Source organism: Stomoxys calcitrans, chromosome 3 (genome assembly GCF_963082655.1).
Source record: "Stomoxys calcitrans chromosome 3, idStoCalc2.1, whole genome shotgun sequence".
NCBI lineage: Eukaryota > Metazoa > Arthropoda > Insecta > Diptera > Muscidae > Stomoxys > Stomoxys calcitrans.
Window position 1 is genome coordinate 72214896 of NC_081554.1, and position 19354 is coordinate 72234249.

A 19354-nucleotide genomic window follows, 5' to 3' on the forward strand; every position below is an offset into this window, starting at 1 on the left:
TACTACCTTCCATCGGATTGCAAATGCAAATTTTGCCCATGAACATTCCAATAAGGAACAGATGCACACTTCGAACATATCAATGGGTGCATTCCGATTCAAGTTTTAAGCTCAATGATAAGGAACCTCCTGTTTTTAACCGAGTCCGAACGGTGTGCCGCAGTGCGATACCTCTTGGGAGAGAAATTTTTACATATCATAGTAACATAAATGTTACCAGCATTAGGAGAGGAAAACCGACGGTGAAAATTTTTTCTGATGATCTCGCCAGGATTCGAACCCAGACATTCAGCGTCGTAGGCGGACATGGTAACCTCTGCGGTTTATTGACGGCAGTCCTCTAGCCTTCACCGCCAAATCGTCTGGTTTTTCATTCCCCCTTACTCCGCTTTGGTTGGGCATCACACCACCTCACACATTCCGTGATAGCCCTGATGTTCGCCTGCAGTACCGTATTATGGTCAGGCAGTTAAAAGCAGATTTCGATTCCTGGGTTTTCAATGTAGACCCCCCAGGCCCACTCTGTCCTTTTTGATCCATCTATGTAGCATGATCTCCCAGATGGCAATACCAGAGTTCCGTCAATCCAAGACTGTGCCTCTGGCAGCAGTGTCTTGCACTCGACCTCAAGTGTTATCTCAGGTATGCGATCGGAAACCTCTTTTATTCCGCTGCTTTGATTATTCCGCGATGGTATGATCCGCTCATATTTGCCATCTATTCTCTCACCTCCCTAATTATCATAGCCGCAGTGGCTGCCTCGCACTTAATCTGTATGTCTATGAGTCAGATATCTTGAATAATGTCGAGTGCTCTAGTGGGCGTGATCCTCATCGCTCCGCCTATGTCATGTCAACATATTCCTTGAACCTGTTGTATTATCCAGGGCTACGGAGACGACCGGAGTCGAGTTTTTGAGGCCGAAGTCGGAGTCGGAGTTTGGTTTGGAGTTGATCACGTTAGCCCCGACTCCAAACCGCTCTCCAACTGCGGCTTAAATCTCCTACTCCCACTTAGACACCGACCTGGGGCCGGAGTCCAGGGCTAGACTCAATCCACAGGGCTAGACTCAGTCCTAGGCAGTCCACCAAACTACCGAGGCGTAAGTAAATACTGGTCTTATCACACTCCTGTAATGCCAATGGACTATCATCCGGTTCAAGTCCATTTCGTGCCTACGGCCCGTCTACATAGAATCTAATATCAGCGAACCTTCTCAGTACGCTCCTGACTGTAACTCAGATTCATTTTCCCCTCCAAAATTTTTCTTAAGTATTTGACAGGCATTGTTGTTAAGGAAGACAGAAATATGAACATGTAAAAAGGCGTAAAGTTCGGCCGGGCCGAAGTTGGGATACCCACCACCTCGGGTATATATGTAAGCCACCTCTCGTCATTATACATAATTTATGCCCCCATAGCTGCTATATCGAAATAAGGTCCGATTTGGACCAAATTCGACCGGTTATTGAGTGGTCTAATAAGTACAAGTCATTGTTCAATTTTGAAGAACAAAATATTGGTCTTTTTGGTAGCCATATACAAATATAGACCGATCTGAACCATTTACGATACGGATGTCGAAAAGCCTAACATAAGTCACCGTGTCCAATTTCAGCAAAATCTGATTATAAATGTGCCTTTTATAGGGCCAAGACTTTAAATCGAGAGAAGAGGGATGACGAAAGGCTTAACACAACTCACTGTCCCAAATTTCGGCGAAATCGGACAATAAATGCGCCATTTATGGGCTCAAAACGATAAATAGAGAGATCGGTCTATATGGCAGCTATATCCAAATCTGAACCGATCTGGGCCAAATTCAAGAGGGATGACGAAAAGCCGATTTAACAACTCACTGTCCCAAATTTCAGCGAAATCGGACAATAAATGCGCCATTTATGGGCTTAAAACCATAAATCGAGAGATCGGTCTATATGGTAGCTATATCCAAATCTGGACCGATCTCAACCAACTTGAAGGTGAATGTCGAATGGCCTAACACAATTAACTGTCCCATATTTTGGCGACATGGGATAATAAATGCGCCTTTTATCTGCCCAAGACCTTAAATCGATAGAATGGTCTATATGTCAGCTATATCCAAATCTAGACCGATATAGTCCATATTGCAGAGATATGTCGAGAGGCCTAACAAAACTCACTGTTCCAAATTTCGGCGAAATCGGACAATAAATGCTCCATTTATGGTCCCAAAACCTTAAATCGAGAGATCGGTCTATATGGCAGCTATATTCAAATCTGAACCGATCTGAGCCAAATTGGAGAAGAATGTCGAAGGACTTAACACAACTCACTGTGCCAAATTTCGGAGAAATCGGAAAATAAATGCGCCCGTTATGGGCCCAAAACCTTAAATCGATAGATCGGTCTATATGACAGCTATATCCAAATCTGGACCGATCTGTGCCATATTGCAGAGATATGTCGAGGGGCCTAACAAAACTCACTGTCCGAAATTTCGGCGACATCGAACAATAAATGCGCCTTTTATTGGCCTAAAACCTTTAATCGAGAGATCGGTCTATATGACAGCTATATTCAAATCTGAACTGATCTAACCCAAATTGAAGAAGCATGTCTAAGGCCCTAACACAACTCAATGTCCCAAATTTTAGCGAAATCCGACACTAAGTGCGCCTTTTATGGGCATAAGACCCTAAATCGGCGGGTCGGTCTATATGACAGCTATATCCAAATCTGGACCGATCTGTGCCATATTGCAGAAGTATGTCGAAGGGGCTTAACTTAACTCACTGTTCCAAATTTCAACAAAGTCGGATTATAAATGCTCCTTTTATGGGCCCAAAACCTTAAATCGAGAGATCAGTCTATATGGCAGACCGATCTGAACCGATCTGGACCAAACTAAAGAAGAATGTCGAGTGGTTTAACACATCTCAAATTGCAAATTTTGCCCATGAACATTCCACTAAGGAACAGGGGCAAACTTCTCACATATCAACGAGTGCAGTCCAATTTAAATTTTAAGCTCAATGATAAGGGGCCTCCTTTTTATAGTCGAGTCCGAACGGCGTGCCGCAGTGCGACACCTCTTTGGAGAGAAGTTTTACATGGCATAGTACCTCACAAATGTTGCCAGCATTAGGAGGGGAAAACCACCGTTAAAAATTTTTTCTGATGATCTCGCCAGGAATCGAACCCAGGCGTTCTGTGTCTTAGGCGGACATGCTAACCTCTACGCTACGGTGGCCTCCCTTAACACAACTCACTATCGCAAATTTCAGCAAAATCGGATTTTAAATGTGGCTTTTATGGGCCTAGGACCCTAAATCGGCGTATCGATCTATATGGGGCTATATCCGTTTCTGGGGTCCAACACAATTCACTGTTCCAAATTGCAACAAACTCGGGAATCAATTGGGACATTATGGACGCAAGTAATTGAATCGAAAGGACGGTACATATTGCAGCTATCTTAAACCGGGATATTGGTTTGGACGATCTCAACCAATATCCCGAATTTAGAGGGTCTTGACATAACTGTCTGATCCCGGAGACATGTCGCTAGAGGAATACCCAGACGTTCCAGTATCTCTGGAATGTGTAGGCTCGTTCCTAGTCTCGCAAGCTCATCCGCTTTACAATTCCCTGGGATATCTTTGTGGCCCGGCACCCTGAACAGGTGAATTTTGAACTGTTCAGCTATCTTGTTGAGAGATTTGCGACAGTCGAGGGCGATTTTTGAGTTCAGAAATATGTTTTCCAGGGATTTAATTGCTGTCTGAGAAGATATTTATGCCAATCGTCGTAATGGCATTATATCTTAGCCATTCCACCAGAAACTCTGCTTGATACACCCTGCAATGGTCGGGTAACACTTTCGATATGACCAGCACCAGGCCCAAAGGACAAGGAATGATAGATGGTCATAAAGAGGGGACTGTGAGCATTCCAAAACTATGTGGCCTAATCTAGACTTGAAGAGGTCTACTGCTTTGCTGTCATTGGCTAGAACTGACGTCTCAGTCATTGTGTCCGTCATGACAGGTCACTATCTAATCGCAAAACATGCTGAAAGACTAAAGGTTGCCAGCAACGACTTTTACAGAAACTGTGAGGACATCGAAGAAGAAGAGACTATAGAACACCTTCTGTGTGTGTGACCCGCACTAGCAGTCGGAAGTAGTTCCACTTAAGGTGCTCATTTCTTTTAGAACCTGGCTGAGTTAGTGGATGTGAGCGTTCGCAAGTTATTGGGCTTTTAAAAGCAATCTGGATGGTTCAATGGTAGGAACTAGAAGTCATCTTCCTTCTTCTGTTCCTGTGGTATCACAATGGACGAAAACGTCGAAGTGAGTCTGATGATAGACTGCCACTTAAACCCATTCTAACCTTATGGGGAATATTTTGAAAAAGAATGAAGCGATTTGCGATGATTAATATTTGTTTATGTGTTCTCTAATCCCGAAATATAAAAGGCAACCCTTGTAACTATGGTTATGGTAGTGGAGTTATAATAAAATATTGGGTTGCCCAAAAAGTAATTGCGTATTTTTCATATAGTCGGCGTTGAAAAAAAGTGTAAAAAAAGTATATTTGATTAAAGTTCATTCTAAGCTTTATTAAAAATGCATTTACTTACTTTTAAAAAATCCGCAATTACTTTTTGGGCAACCCAATAGGATGATTAATATACCCATGGTGGTGGGTATCCAAAGTTTTTACACGTTTTTACTTATTTTGTTTCAAACTATAAAAGTGAAATGCTTCAACAGTTAAAAATTTTTTGGTTTCATACCTTTAAACGCATATAGTCAATAAATATGCATCAAATTGAGATACGTAGGACCATCCATTACCCAAACTTTACATTATTTTGTATTGCTTTATTAGTAAAATCTAAATTTTTCAAATTTTTTTTGCCTTTTTAGATCGTGTTAGTGTTTTAGAGGACCGCAGTTTGCGTCTGGAACGTGTCACTGTGGCCGATGAGGGTGAATACAGCTGTGAGGCAGACAATGTTGTTGGAGCAATTTCCGCCATGGGCACTTTAACGGTGTATGGTAAGTAAAGCCCTTATCATTTCATTAAACCCATACAAGTAAACCAAAACAATATCGCTAGATGTCTAGTATAATCACCAAATTAACTTTAAATCTTTTTGTAGCTCCTCCCAAATTCTTGCAACGTCCCACTAGTAAATCTGTAGAACTGGGTGCCGATACTTCATTTGAATGTCGTGCTTCTGGTAATCCCCGTCCCACTATCTTTTGGACCATTAAAAACAATAGAACCATCATTTTTCCTGGAGCCCCACCACTAGATCGCTTCCAATCCATTAATACCGAAGAGGGCCACTCCATACTTACACTTACCAAATTCCAACGCAGTGACAAGGACTTGGTGATTGTCTGCAATGCCATGAATGAAGTGGCCACCATAACCACAAGGGCACAATTAACTCTCGACTCGCAGGAGGACAGACCGCCACCTATCATCATAATGGGACCAGTCAATCAAACACTGCCTGTCAAAAGTCTGGCCACGTTGCACTGCAAAGCAATTGGTCTGCCCAATCCCACCATATCGTGGTATCGTGACGGCATACCTGTCCATCCAACGGCAAAAGTTAATTTGACCACAGCTGGTGATTTAATAATTTCCGATTTGGATAGGCAGCAGGATCAGGGCCTGTACACATGTGTGGCCAGCAGCCGCACAGGCAAGAGTACATGGAGCGGCTTCCTGCGCATTGAAGTGCCTACAAATCCCAACATAAAATTCTATCGTGCCCCCGAACAGAGCAAGTGCCCCTCAGCGCCCGGTCAACCCAAAATACTTAATGCCAGTGCGGAGGCATTGACTATCGTCTGGCCAACAAGTGATAAGCCAGGAGCATCGCCTCTGTTGGGCTATTCGGTGGAGATGTATTCGACGAATAAGAGTAAAACCTGGATACCCATTGCCTCACGCCTGATTGAACCTATTTTCACAGTTGACGGATTGACAAATGGAGCAGCGTACATGTTTATTGTGAGAGCCGAGAATGCCTTGGGGTTTTCGCCACCCTCGCCCATCTCCGATCCCATTACGGCCGGCCAACTCATCTCGAGGGGTGGCCATCGGGGGGCTGGGGGCAGTGGTGGCACCAACGAGGACCTTATGTTCGCTGAAGTGGAAACTTTGTTGCAAACCAACGATGTCGTTGAATTACTTGAGGCCAATGCCTCCGACTCGACAAGTGTCCGTTTGGCCTGGGACATCGATAGCGGCCAATATATTGAGGGCTTTTACATCTATGCGCGAGAACTACATTCGGCCGAATATAAAATGATGACTGTACTGAATGCTGGCAATGGGGCAAGTTCTTGCACCGTAAATGGCCTGGCCAAAGCTAGCAAGTATGAGTTTTTTCTTGTGCCATTTTACAAGAGCGTCATAGGAAAGCCATCAAATTCAAAGCATTGCACAACCATGGAGGATGGTAAGTAATGGAGTATACGCGTGTGTGTATGTGTGTGTGTGTGTGCATGTGTGTTTTGTAAGGCAAGTGATGAAGGATGATGATGATGATGAGATACTTCTATGTATGAAGTACATGTACTTTGGAAAAAAAAACATAGCAAAATTGCATTTAACCCAGTAAAGAGAGATTACTAGTGTATGTTGATGTACTTGCCTCTCATTGCTTAGAATAACATCCTGCTTGAATTTAAAAGTAGTTAAATAAATAGTTGGCTTATAAATATATGCAAATAATAATAATATTGCCTTAAATAACAATAAATATTATAGTATAACGAAATCATGGTGTTGCCGTACCCTCCACCTAAGGATGATGGTGTACTAATTTCGTCATTCTGTTTGTAACTACTCGAAATATTCGTCTAAGATCTAGCCATGTCTGTCCGTCTGTCAAAAGCATGCTAACTTTCGAAGAAATAAAGCTGGCCGCCTGAAATTTTGCACGATTACTTCTTATTAGCGTAGGTCGGTTGGGATTGTAAATGGATCATACCGGTTTATGTTTTGGTATAGCTGCCATATAAACCGATCGCAGATCTTGACTTCTGGAGTCACTAAAGGGCGCTATTCTTATCCGATTTGGCTGAAATTTTGTGTGAGGTGTTCTGTTATGATTTCCAATAACTGTGTTAGGTGTGGTTCAAATCGGTCCATAACCTGATATAGCTGTCATATAAACCGATCTGGGGTCTTGACTTTTTCAGCCTCTAGAGGGCGCAATTCCTATCCGATTTGGCTGAAATTTTTCATGAGGTGCTTTGTTGTGATTTCCAATAACAATGCTAAGTATGGTTGAAATCGATCCATAACCTGATATAGCTGCTATATAAACCGATCTTGAATCTTGGCTTCTTGAGCCACTATAGAGCGCAATTCTTATCCGATTGCAACGAAATTTTCACGACGTGTTTTGTTATGATATCCAACAACTGTGGTAAGTATGGTTTAAATCGGTTCATAACCTGATATAGCTGTCATATAAACCGATCTTGAATCTTGACTTCTTGAGCCACTAGAGAGCGCAATTTTTATCCGATTTGGCTGAAATTTTGCAAGAATTGTTGTGTTATGACCTCCAACAACTGTGCCAAATGTGGTTTTAATTGGTCTATAACCTGATATAGCTGGCATATAAACCGATCTGGGTTCTTGACTTCTTCAGCCTCTAGAGGGCGCAATTCTCATCCGAATTGTCTGAAATTTTTCATGAGGTGCTTTGTGATGACTTCCAATAACCATGCTAAGTATGGTTGAAAACGGTTCATAACCTGATATAGCTGCCATATAAACCGATCTTGAATCTTGACTTCTTGAGCCACTAGAGAGCGCAATTTTTATCCGATTTGGCTGAAATTTTGCAAGAATTGTTGTGTTATGACCTCCAACAACTATGCCAAATATGGTTTTAATTGGTCTATAACCTGATATAGCTGGCATATAAACCGATCTGGGTTCTTGAATTTTTTAGCCTCTAGAAGGCGCAATTCCCATCCGATTTGGCTGCAATTTTGCACAACGTGGTTCGATATGACTTTCAACAACCGTGCTAAGTATGGTCTAAATCGGTTCATAACTTGATATAGCTGCCATATAAACCGATCTTGAATCTTGACTTCTTGAGGCACTACAGGGTGCAATTCTTATCCAATTTGGCTGATATTGTGCATAGGATGTTTTGTTATGACTCCTAACAACTGTGTCAAATATGGTTCAAATTGATCCTTAACCTTATATAGCTGCCATATAAACCGTTCTGGGTTCTTGATTTCCTGAGCCTCTAAAGAGCGCAATTATTATCCGATTTGGCTAAAATTTTGTACAACGAATTCTCTCATGACCTTTAAGGCACATGTCAATTATGGTCTGAATTGGTCTATAGCCTGATACAGCTCCCATATAAACTGATCTCCCTATTTTACTTCTTGAGCCCCTAAAGGGTGCAATTTTTATTCAAATTGGCTGAAATTTTACGACTTCTACTCCAACATTCAGTTCAATTATGGTGTTAACCGAATGATAACTTGATATTATAGCTCCAATATTATAGCAATTCTTTCCTTTTATCATATGTTTGCCTTAAAAGAGTTACCGGGAAAAGAACTCGACAAATGCGATCCATGGTGGAGGGTATATAAGATTCGGCCCGGCCGAACTTGGCACGCTTTTACTTGTTTATGTATTCTTCATTCTAATGTAAATCCATAAAGTATTGACTGCGTATTGACAGATATATGATGAACAAAACAAGGATGAAATCGTTTAGTGCAAATTTGCCCATGAACATTCCATTAAGGAACAGTGGCAAGCATCTTACAAACCACTGAGTGCTGTTCGATTCAAGTTTAAGCTCTATGATATGAGGTCTTCTTTTTATAGCCAAGTTCGAACGGCGTACCGCAGTGCGAGCCCTCTTTGTGGAGAAGTTTTTACAGGGCTGCCATATCAGATGGTACGGTAACTCACTAATGTCGCCGGCATTAGTATGGGATAACCACCGCTGAAAGTTGTGGTTATGATGTTCTCGCCAGGATTCGAACCCAGGCGTTCATTGCCATTGGCGGAAATAGTAACCTTTGCGAAACGGTGCCCTCCAAGTCCTTTAGTTCCTACCGTAAAACCAGCTTAAAACCCAATCATCTTCCGAATGAACGTATCCGTTAATATAGACATGACTTCAAAGAACAAAGATATTGAACTCATTCTCATTCTCTCAGTCATGATGGACTCAATGAGTAAGCCATCAAAGCGTTTTACCCCGTTATGTTTAAATTAGGCCGCATTAGCTTGCAGCCTTTATAGCCCCCAATATTTGACTACTTGTCATACGTTACTCTTCGCATCTTATTTCGAAAAATTGGCTATAGGTATTTTCTCGGGATATGCCTCAGACTTCCGTTCTCCTTTCAGTTGTAAGGTAGTCCATAGTTTTCCAATCTCGCCTGTTTCATAATTTCTTGATATATCCCTGTTGCCTGGCATCCAAAACATTTGAATTTTCAACATTTCGACAGACTTACTGAGAGATCTACAAAAGCCGAGTGTGGTTTTTGAAGTCAGAACTAAATACAATATGGTGATCGGGTAGACTTCTGGTTCAAGTTCTTTGGAGTACTCGTATATATCAAAGCGCATATCTTAAAATAGGTTTATTTGACTTTCATCATAATATGGGACTCAAATTAAAGGTATTCGGGAGTAGATTACGAATATGGTCAGGAACTAGGAATAGGTTTTATAATTTATTAATATCGGAAGGGGGCTGACCCTTCACCGTTACCCAAAAAAAACACCACCCAAACTCAAAAGTTGACCGATAAAGACAATATGGGTATTAAATGAAAAGTATGCGGGAGTAGATAACGAATCTGGCATACAAATTCATGCGGAAGTATAGAAGGTCATCCCACCTCCACAAAAACCAATCACGGATATATTGGACTCGGTTTGTTTGTTCCGTATAGACGGAAAAACGGCAGAACCGATTTTCTCGAAATTTTTTCGAATAATTTTTCGGTATCTGAAGGGAGACAGACCCTTCCCTTATGCCAAAAACACAACCCAAAATCAAAATTGGACCGATCGGGACAATATAGGTTTCAAATGAATGGTATTGGAGAGCATAATACGAATATGGTATTAAAATTTGAGTCTAAGTAGCCATCGGGGCGCCCCAGCCCTAAAAGTCCCCCAAACAGACATATGGGGCTCAATATGGGGCTCAAATGAAGGAATTCCGGAGTAGATTTCAAATCTGGCATACAAAATCAGATCGAAGTATAGAGGGTCACGCCACCCCTCAAAAACGCCATTAGATCCATTATGACTATATGATACTTGGCTGAACCGATTTTCTTAAAATTTTCATAGATTGTGTACGTTTGTCTGGAAGGAAACATAGGCTATACAATTTTTAGATATCGGATGGAGGCGAACCCTCCCCCTTACCTCAAAAACGCCACCCATATCCGAAAGTGGTCCGATGGGCACAATAAAGGCATCAAACGAAAGGTATTAGAGGCCAGAAAACGAATATTGTATTAAAATTTGGGTCCAAGTACCCAGCGGGACCAGAGAACATTACCCTAACGAAGAACATTACCTGCAGGAATCGAGAAGGGGCCAATTCCCACACATCAATGAGTGCTTTCCGATTCAAGTTTGAACTCAATGATAAGGGACCTTTTTTATAGCTGAGTTCGAACGGCATCCCGCAGTGCGACACATCTTTGGGGAACATTTTTTAAATGACCATGCATGGCATTGTACTTCGCAAATGTCGCCAACATTAAGAGGGGATGAACACCGCTTTGTCCGATGTTCTCGCCAAGATTTGAACGCGTTCAGCGTCATAGGCTACAATGGCACAAATTCGATATCAGGCATTCAGGGCGAAGTGTCCCCACCCTAAAAAGATGGAAGAGATTTAAAGAAGGCGCAGCGGAGCGGGCCCGTTTCGGCTAGTATTTTATATTTACAGAATAAAAGGTATTGTCGAAAAAAAAACGTTTTTTAGTATTACTAAGATTTAAAATATAAATAGCAACCCTCGTAGCTTTAATACCAGTGATAAAGTAGCATAGGGTTTTATGTAGTCCTTGTTAGACTCTACAAAGAAAATATTTCACTTGCTACTAACATGTAAAGAAAAAAAATATTAGCTTGATTGTATTCACTTTCAACGAGAGTGAATCTTTATTTGCTTTTTTTTAACTTTGTTAAAATTTTGCTCACTTTGATTGTATGTTACGTTACTGGCCATTGTTAATCAAAGATTACATTTCATTCAATTTATTTGCACTTTGTTGTTTTTTTTTTTTTTTTTTGGTAGCATTTGCAATTTCATTTATTATGCCGTTTTTCATTGCAGTTCCCGAAACGCCACCGCATGGCATGGAGGCCATACAATTCAATCGCACTTCGGTCTTTTTGAAATGGCAGCCACCATATCCCAACAAGACACGTAATGGTAAGGATTAAAGATGAAATATCACGCACTTCCACCTTTCCCCTTCCCTAACCTGCCCTGCCCTGCCCTGCCAGCGCTTTTTAATTCGAACAAAAGTGAATGCCAAAGTGACAACAACAAAACAAAAGAGCCCTACTTAATCATCATCATCACCATCATGGTTCTCTCCTCTTTTCTTCTCTTCCCTTTTTGTTCTGTGATTTTGGTTAACAGGCATCCTCACCAACTACAATGTGATTGTGAAAGGACTCGATGGTCACAATACAACGCGCATCTATAAAAATATGACAATTGATGCCAGCTCTCCAACACTGCTGCTGGCCAATCTCACCACAGGTGTTACCTATTACATTGCCGTGGCAGCCGCAACTCGAGTGGGTGTGGGTCCATTCAGCAAACCAGCCGTGCTGCGTATGGATCCGAGAACACAATCATTGGATACTGGCTATACAAGGTGAGCATAATATAAAGGAGGAGGGCAAAGGCCCAACAACCTTTTAGAATGTGTGTGTGTGTGTGTGCACAATGTTGTCTGACTTTCAATGCTGCTTGTACGAGTGTTGATTATTAATGGCTCGTTGTACATTTTCCGTTTTCGAAATGTTTATCCTGAAACGTCCTTTTGTTTTTTTTTTCTTTTCCATCATCCTACTCTTCATCAGGTATCCCATCAATCGTGATATTGCCGATGATTTTTTAACGCAGACGTGGTTTATCGTTTTACTGGGCTCCATAATCGCTATTATAGTTTTTCTATTTGGTGCATTGGTGTTATTTAAACGATATCAGTTCATCAAACAAACATCGTTGGGGAGTTTACATGGTAAGTTAAAAACAATGTTTAAAATATTTATAACAAATAAAGAGTGAAAAAATTGCTGTAAATTCAAGGGTGAGCTATTAGTTGCAGTACAAGATATTATCTACTCAGGGAGGAATCTGTCAGTCTAGAACAAAAGAAATCCAGAGAGCAATAGACAGGAAACTAGATACAAATAAATATGGCAAAGAGGCAACTCTTGCCATATACATAGGTAAAGATACTATATTTTGACAGACCTTTTATGAAGTATAGCTGACCCGGGCCCGCTCCGCTGCGCCTTCTGTTACTTTATATGGTACAAAAGTATCCATGAAATACTAGTTTTCGACAATTAAAGATCTTTTAGTGAAATACAATGCTAACTTGACTAACAGTTTAACAATATAAGTTCCTGAATCCCATATGATCTTTATTGGTCTACGAATTTAAGTTTGGATGTAAGGTGTACTCCATTCTTAAAATACTTCATTTCAGCCCGATATTCTCATGATGTCTGATTTTGTGGTGTTTTCGGGGGAGAGGTTGTCTCCCAGACACTTGGCCCTGAAAAAATATCAGCATCGTGCTCTTCTCTCAAATACCAATTATTTAAACCCCATATTGCCATTGGTTTAAGGGGAGTTTACACGATGAGGCGTCCCCACAACACATGGCCCCAAAATTGGTTATCAAATTCGTTTTCTAATCTCAAATGCCTTTCATTTGAGACATATATTGGCATGGTCGAAAAATTTTTACCCTTTGGTAGGTGTTTTGGGGAAGGGGTGATACTCTAAATACATGGTCCCACATTTGGATATAAAATTCGTATTCTACTCCCAAATACCTTGACTTGAGCCCTATATTGCGATAGTCACTAAATAATTGCTGTTTTTGGGGTATTTTAGGAAGGGGTTTACCCCCAGAAAATTGGTCCCGAATGTGGGTATCAATTCTTGCTCTATCCCCCAATACCTTTCATTTAAGCTCCACATTGACATGGTCGGTAAATATGCCCAATTCAGGGGTGCTTTGGGGATTGGGATGGTCCCTCAAACACTAAGCCCGAAAATTATATCAGAATACAGCACGTTCTATTCTCATATATCTATATATGATTTATTTGAACCCCATATTGCCATTGGTCTCAAAATTGGTTATCAAATTCGTTTTCTAATCTCATTTAAACTCCTTATTGCAAAAGTCAGCAAATATGTCCAGTTGGCCTTGAAAATATATGTTGGATTCGTGTTCTTCTCTAAAAACCCTCTGATTTGAGCCTCATATTGCAATAGTCAGCAACTAAAGGGTGATTTTTTTGAGGTTAGGACTTATTTACTGACCATGGCAATATGGGGATTAAATAAAAAGTATTTGAGTGTAGAATACGAATCTGATATCAGATGTGGGACCAAGTGTTTGAGGGGACGTCTATTCCCGAGAACGTCCCCCAAAGAAAACAAATTTACGACCATGGCAATATGGGGCTCAAATAAAAGGACTTTGGGAGTAAAGTACGAATCTGATATCAATATTCGGGAAAAGTGTCTATGGGGCCACCCTACCCCCACAACACCACCCCAATAGGAAGTAAAGGGTGATTTTTTTGAGGTTAGGATTTTCATGCATTAGTATTTGACAGATCACGTGGGATTTCAGACATGGTGTCAAAGAGAAAGATGCTCAGTATGTGTAACGATCTACCATATAATGGCCCTATTCACCTTGGAACTGGCTACCTACTGGCCCCAGCCGTGCTCAGTCTTGGGGGGCGTTCTTTCTCCAACAGAAATAGGCATGGATGCAATTACATAAAGAAAATTTAGGTAGCTCTTATGATAATAGACAGATGGAAAGGAAAAGTATAGAAGTCGTAGGAGAATGACGTTAATAAGAAGGCGTGACCAAAGATGTCAATTGGTCACATAGTATCCTACACCCACCCTGCCGTGCAGAAAAGTATCTGAATACCTAACTGCCCTCAAGAGTATCCTTTAGCAAGAGTACCGAACCTTTCGTGATTGAAAAACGGCGTTTACAAAAACATTATAATATATATTATAGAAATTAATAAAAATTCATAAAATTGGTTGAGTGGAAGAGATTAATTAAAATGTAGTGATTCAATGACAATAAATGTAAAATAAAATGTGTAATAGGGTGTAATGAAAAATAAAACGGAATATAAATTATTAATGTAAATGTGTTATTATTCTGAACTTATTTCTAATTCCTAATTGAAATGTTATGACGTTAAATTAAAAAAAAAAATCTTATTGAAATGTTATGTAGATAAAATGAGTATTTTGTTTTAATATTCCGAGCATTCCAAAGATTTAATAAATGGAAGAGAAAATAATCAAAGACTTACCGCAATTGTCCCACGTTGTCATCTGGCCAGTTGACGATCGTTGTTGACATGGTAGTTAGATATGGCAAAAGAGGGTTAAACTTTTGAGATGCTCGTAGATAATTAAGTTAAGGTGTCTATGTATATTAAATTAGGGTGAAAGCTTAATCTATTTCATTGATGTAATTCCTGTTAACGCTCCATTAAGACTTGTTTTGACATTATATTTAAATTTGACTTTTTTCACTGTTTTTCTTGTCAATTTTCCTTCAAAATGTTAATTTTGGTTAAAATGTTCCAAAAACGTTCCATTCATTGTTGGAATCGTAAAATCCGGGTAGTGTTCTGGTATCCTTATGGATACCAGAACTATATGTCAGTCCTGGTTGCTTGTAGGGAGAAACAGAAATATTTTCAAAAAAAAAAAAATTTGTAATCTTCAACAATCCAATTGACAAAATGCTGGACTCCAAATGTGCCCCCAAATATGCCTATAATGGGGCTATGCGTCCTTATGAGTTGGATTGCGATTTAAAATTCCAATCACTAGCATAAGTTTCCGGGAACCAATTCTTTGCTAATTTTCTTTCTGAAATCCCGAAGTATAAATGCCTAGAATAACATCTTACTTATCATCTTGCAAAAAAAAACAAATTGAAATTATTTCCTTACCTATTCTTGCAAAATTATCCTAAGTTCTTCTTTTCTCCGTTTAATTTTATATTTGAGAAAATTTTCTTATTATTACGACCGAACAGTATGAAATTTGAATTGAAATGAAAAATTATGTACACCAAAAATGAAATTGAATTCAGTCTGACATTTCTTCCAAAGAAAAAAAAAAAATTAAAATTTTGAGCCTACTACAATTTTCAGTAATTTTGAAATTCAAAGTTCCAAAACTATAAACCAAATGTACATCACAAAATTATCCCCAACTTACAAAAAAAAAAAAAAAAAAAAAAAAAAAAACTTTTACTATTCCCAAATATCCTTTAGATGATAAGTACTTGTTTTCCCTGTTTCTAAATCCCTTAGTTCATAATATGCATTCCCTTTCCTCCTCAATACTTCGGCCTTGATCCCACTAGGAGCTAACTTTGAGTTAAATTTTCTCAACAAAGAACTTTTTTCAAAATTTCTTCTATATACGTGTTGCCCAATTTTGAGGTCTCTCCTCCGTGAACGCAAATTGTATACTCTCTGATTTCTCTCATATGCTTCCTTGATCTTTGTCTGAATCGAATCACGCAACAACGAAAATTTGTCTAGTCTAGATAACTCGGAATCATTCTCCTCCAAAAGTTTTAATTTTCGCAAAACCTCATAGTCTTTCCCATGTGTTATCATTTTCTGTCCAAAAATTATTTGGTATGGTGAAGTTCCAATACTCTGATGAACGCTGTTTCTCAAAGCGCAATTGACACTTGGCAAAAATAAGTCCCATTTTGACTGATCCTCTCGCACGAATGATCGGAGAGCCTCATTCACTGACCGGTTTACCCGTTCACTCGCGCTTGATTGAGGACTGTACACTGCCGTGAGTTGTTGTTCAATTCCATGTTTGCTTAGCATCGCCTTGAACTCTTTGCTTGTGAATTGCGAACCATTGTCGGTTACGACTATCTCCGGAACACCATACTCCTTAAAAATGTCATCTGTCAGATAATCTATAATATTCCTAGACACAAATTTTTTCAAAGGTTTAAGGAAAGTGTACTTTGAGAAATGGTCCAATATAATTAAAATACCGATGTGGCCTTTCTTAGTCCGAGGAAAAGGACCTATTAAATCTATATACAAACGTTGAAATGCACGATCCGTCTTGACCATTTGGCCCATTGGTGGTCGTAAAATTGTTGAAGGAACTTTCGACGTTTTACATAGTTCACAACTATTTATATAGTCCTTAACATCGGTCACTAAACGTGGCCAAAAGAAGTATCGTCGAATGCGTTCTGTGGTTTTTGCAATTCCTCCATGTGACGAGGTTGGCTGATTATGAGCCGCATAGATAACATCGTGTCTTAATTCCATTGGAACAACTATCTTCCAAAGACTTTCATCATCAGTGCCACCTGTAGAAAACTCAGTCCGCTTGTAGATGATTTTCCCAACAACTCTGAAATCGGGAAATTCAGTATCCAAAATATCCGACCTCCATTTTGCATAATCTGGACTGTCAAAATGCGGTGAGTTAAGATCTATTGACGGGAGAACTTCTATATCCACCTCTTCAATGACAGTTTCAAAACTGCGGGATAATGCATCGGGGACTATATTGTCTTTTCCTCTCCGATGCTCTATTACAAAATCGAAGCCTTGTAGTTTAAGGGCCCACCGTGCTAATCTTCCGGACAAATCTGTTTGCTGCATTAGCCATTTTAAGCTTGCATGGTCAGTGACCACTTTAAAGCTATGTCCTTCAATATAAGGACGATACTTTTTTACTGCCAGCACCACTGCAAGACACTCCAGCTCTGTTGTGGTGTAATTCCTTTGAGCCTTATTTAGCTTCTGGGACATAAAAGAAATGGGTCGCTCATTACCCTCATCGTCAACTTGAGCTAGAACCGCGCCCACACCTACAGAACTCGCATCACACTGGAGTATAAAAGGTTTATTAAAATCTGCATGAGCTAAAATTGGAGCAGAACATAGCCTTGACTTCAATAACTCAAAAGATTGTTGAGCCTCTGCAGTCCATTTAAAACAACGTTTCTTTGACAATAGCTCAGTCAATGGGTGAGAATGGGTTGAAAAATCTTCCACAAAACGTCGATACCATCCTATCATTCCAAGAAACTGACGAAGATTCCTGACTGATTTTGGTGCAGGAAACTCAGCTATTGCTTTTACCTTGTCAGGGTCCACGCTAAGGCTTCCATCTCCGACAATATAGCCCAAATATCTGACTCTCTTTATTGCGAAGCAACTTTTCTTCACATTTATCGTCAATCCAGCCTTACGGAATTGGGCTGCAACCTCCTGCAAGTGTTGTAAATGTTCGTCGAAATTTTCAGAAACGATAAGTAAATCGTCTAGATAGACAAAGACGTGGCTCTTCATATGGTATGGGATTACCATATCCATTAATCTACATATTGTTTGTGGCGCATTGCACAATCCGAAGGGCATCCTTGTGAATTGGTACACTGGCCTATTGGGAATAGTGAAGGCAGTTTTCGGCTTAGATGATTCGGAGAGCTTAATCTGCCAAAATGCATCTTTTAAGTCAACCTTTGAAATACATCGCACTGGTGGTAGTCGAGAAATAATACCATCTATATTCGGGATGGGATATGCATCTTTGATTGTAACTGAATTCAACTTCCGACTGTCCACGCAGAACCGAACTTTGCCTGGTTTAATTAATAGTACTCCAGGAGAGGACCACGGGGATGCGGGGCACTCCTCAATCACACCTAGAGAAATCATGCGATCAATCTCCTCGCATAATATTTTCTCTCTCGCCGGGGATATTGGGTAGTATCTCTGGTTGATGGGACGCGCATCACCAGTATCAATCAAATGTTCAACTAAAGTTGTACATCCCAAACCATCTCTCTCAGAATTCGGAAAAGTATCGACAATTGATTCCAAACGTTTTAGTTGGTCATTCGTAAGATCGATTTTCTCCGACTCAATGTCCACTGAGCTGATCTCACTGACCTCATTCCTCACCGAGATTCCGATTCCAAATTTATTCCAGAAATCAATACCGCATATTATATCCTGCCTTATGGACGGTATGACCAAAAACTCAAACTCACATAGCTTCCCTTGGAAAAGAAATTTCAACGCAATAGTGCCTGCAATCTTTTGTCTTTCACCGTCAGCAGTTTTAACGGATCCCTTGCAGCTTGTAAAATTGTCATTTCTTTGAATTTCCTCGGCAAACTGACCACCTATGACACTTTTGTTTGCGCCACTGTCCATTAATGCAAAATGTAGCTTACCATCTACTGTCAAATGAATGTAAGGTCTTGTGTCGTTATCCTTGTTGGTTATAGCCGATACTACATACTTTCTGAAAACCTTCAACTTATTCCAAAAATTCCTCATTCTATCTGTATTACGTCTTATTCGGGTATTAGAGGATGTGGCTGCAGAGAATAAATTAGTAGATTTGTCTTCAGCAGCAAATTTTATGTCTTTCTTTATTTCTTCATGTGGTTCAATGGATGTCCTCTCTTCGGACGAGGGACATCCCGCAAGGAGTTTCCCGAGCTCTGACATTCTGGACAACTTGGTTTGTATGTGTTCTTCTTACCACAGCCATAGCAGAACGTCGTTTTCTCCTTTATGCATTCTTTGTAGCCGTGTCCTTGCTCATCGCAGTTCCAGCATACCATAGATCTGCTAACTTCACACAAATCAGTCTCAGATCCTTCCTCATATTCATCTAACTCATTTAAATATGACTTGTTCCCGACACTACGATTCTTATTTGACCACTGTATATCATCCATGAATTTCTCATGTTTTCGTGCTGCCTTTCTGAGCTCCGATACATGAGTAATATCTATATGAAGGAGTTCATGTCTCAATTCTGGTCGCAAATTACGCAACATAGTCCCACAAATCTCCTCATCGGAAAGAGGTGCTGATAGTTTGTCACACAAGACCATAATTGCGTCACAGAACTCGTCAAATGTCTCCCTCGGTCTTTGTCGTCTACGCCTAATTTCGTCCTTAATATCGTAATCATTATAAAACTCTTTAT

At 40.1% G+C, this 19354-nt stretch overlaps 1 protein-coding gene across 1 annotated transcript in view; it reads left to right on the forward strand.

Moving 5' to 3' along the window:
* Positions 1 to 19354, forward strand: part of LOC106087012 (protein sax-3) — a 435183-nt gene that overhangs the window by 385783 nt on the left and 30046 nt on the right. Inside the window, exons 6-10 of the mRNA XM_059364263.1 lie at positions 4917 to 5048; positions 5153 to 6469; positions 11378 to 11476; positions 11690 to 11930; positions 12139 to 12299. Coding sequence (XP_059220246.1) covers positions 4917 to 5048; positions 5153 to 6469; positions 11378 to 11476; positions 11690 to 11930; positions 12139 to 12299 — 1950 coding nt within the window. The remainder of the gene's footprint in view (positions 1 to 4916; positions 5049 to 5152; positions 6470 to 11377; positions 11477 to 11689; positions 11931 to 12138; positions 12300 to 19354) is intronic.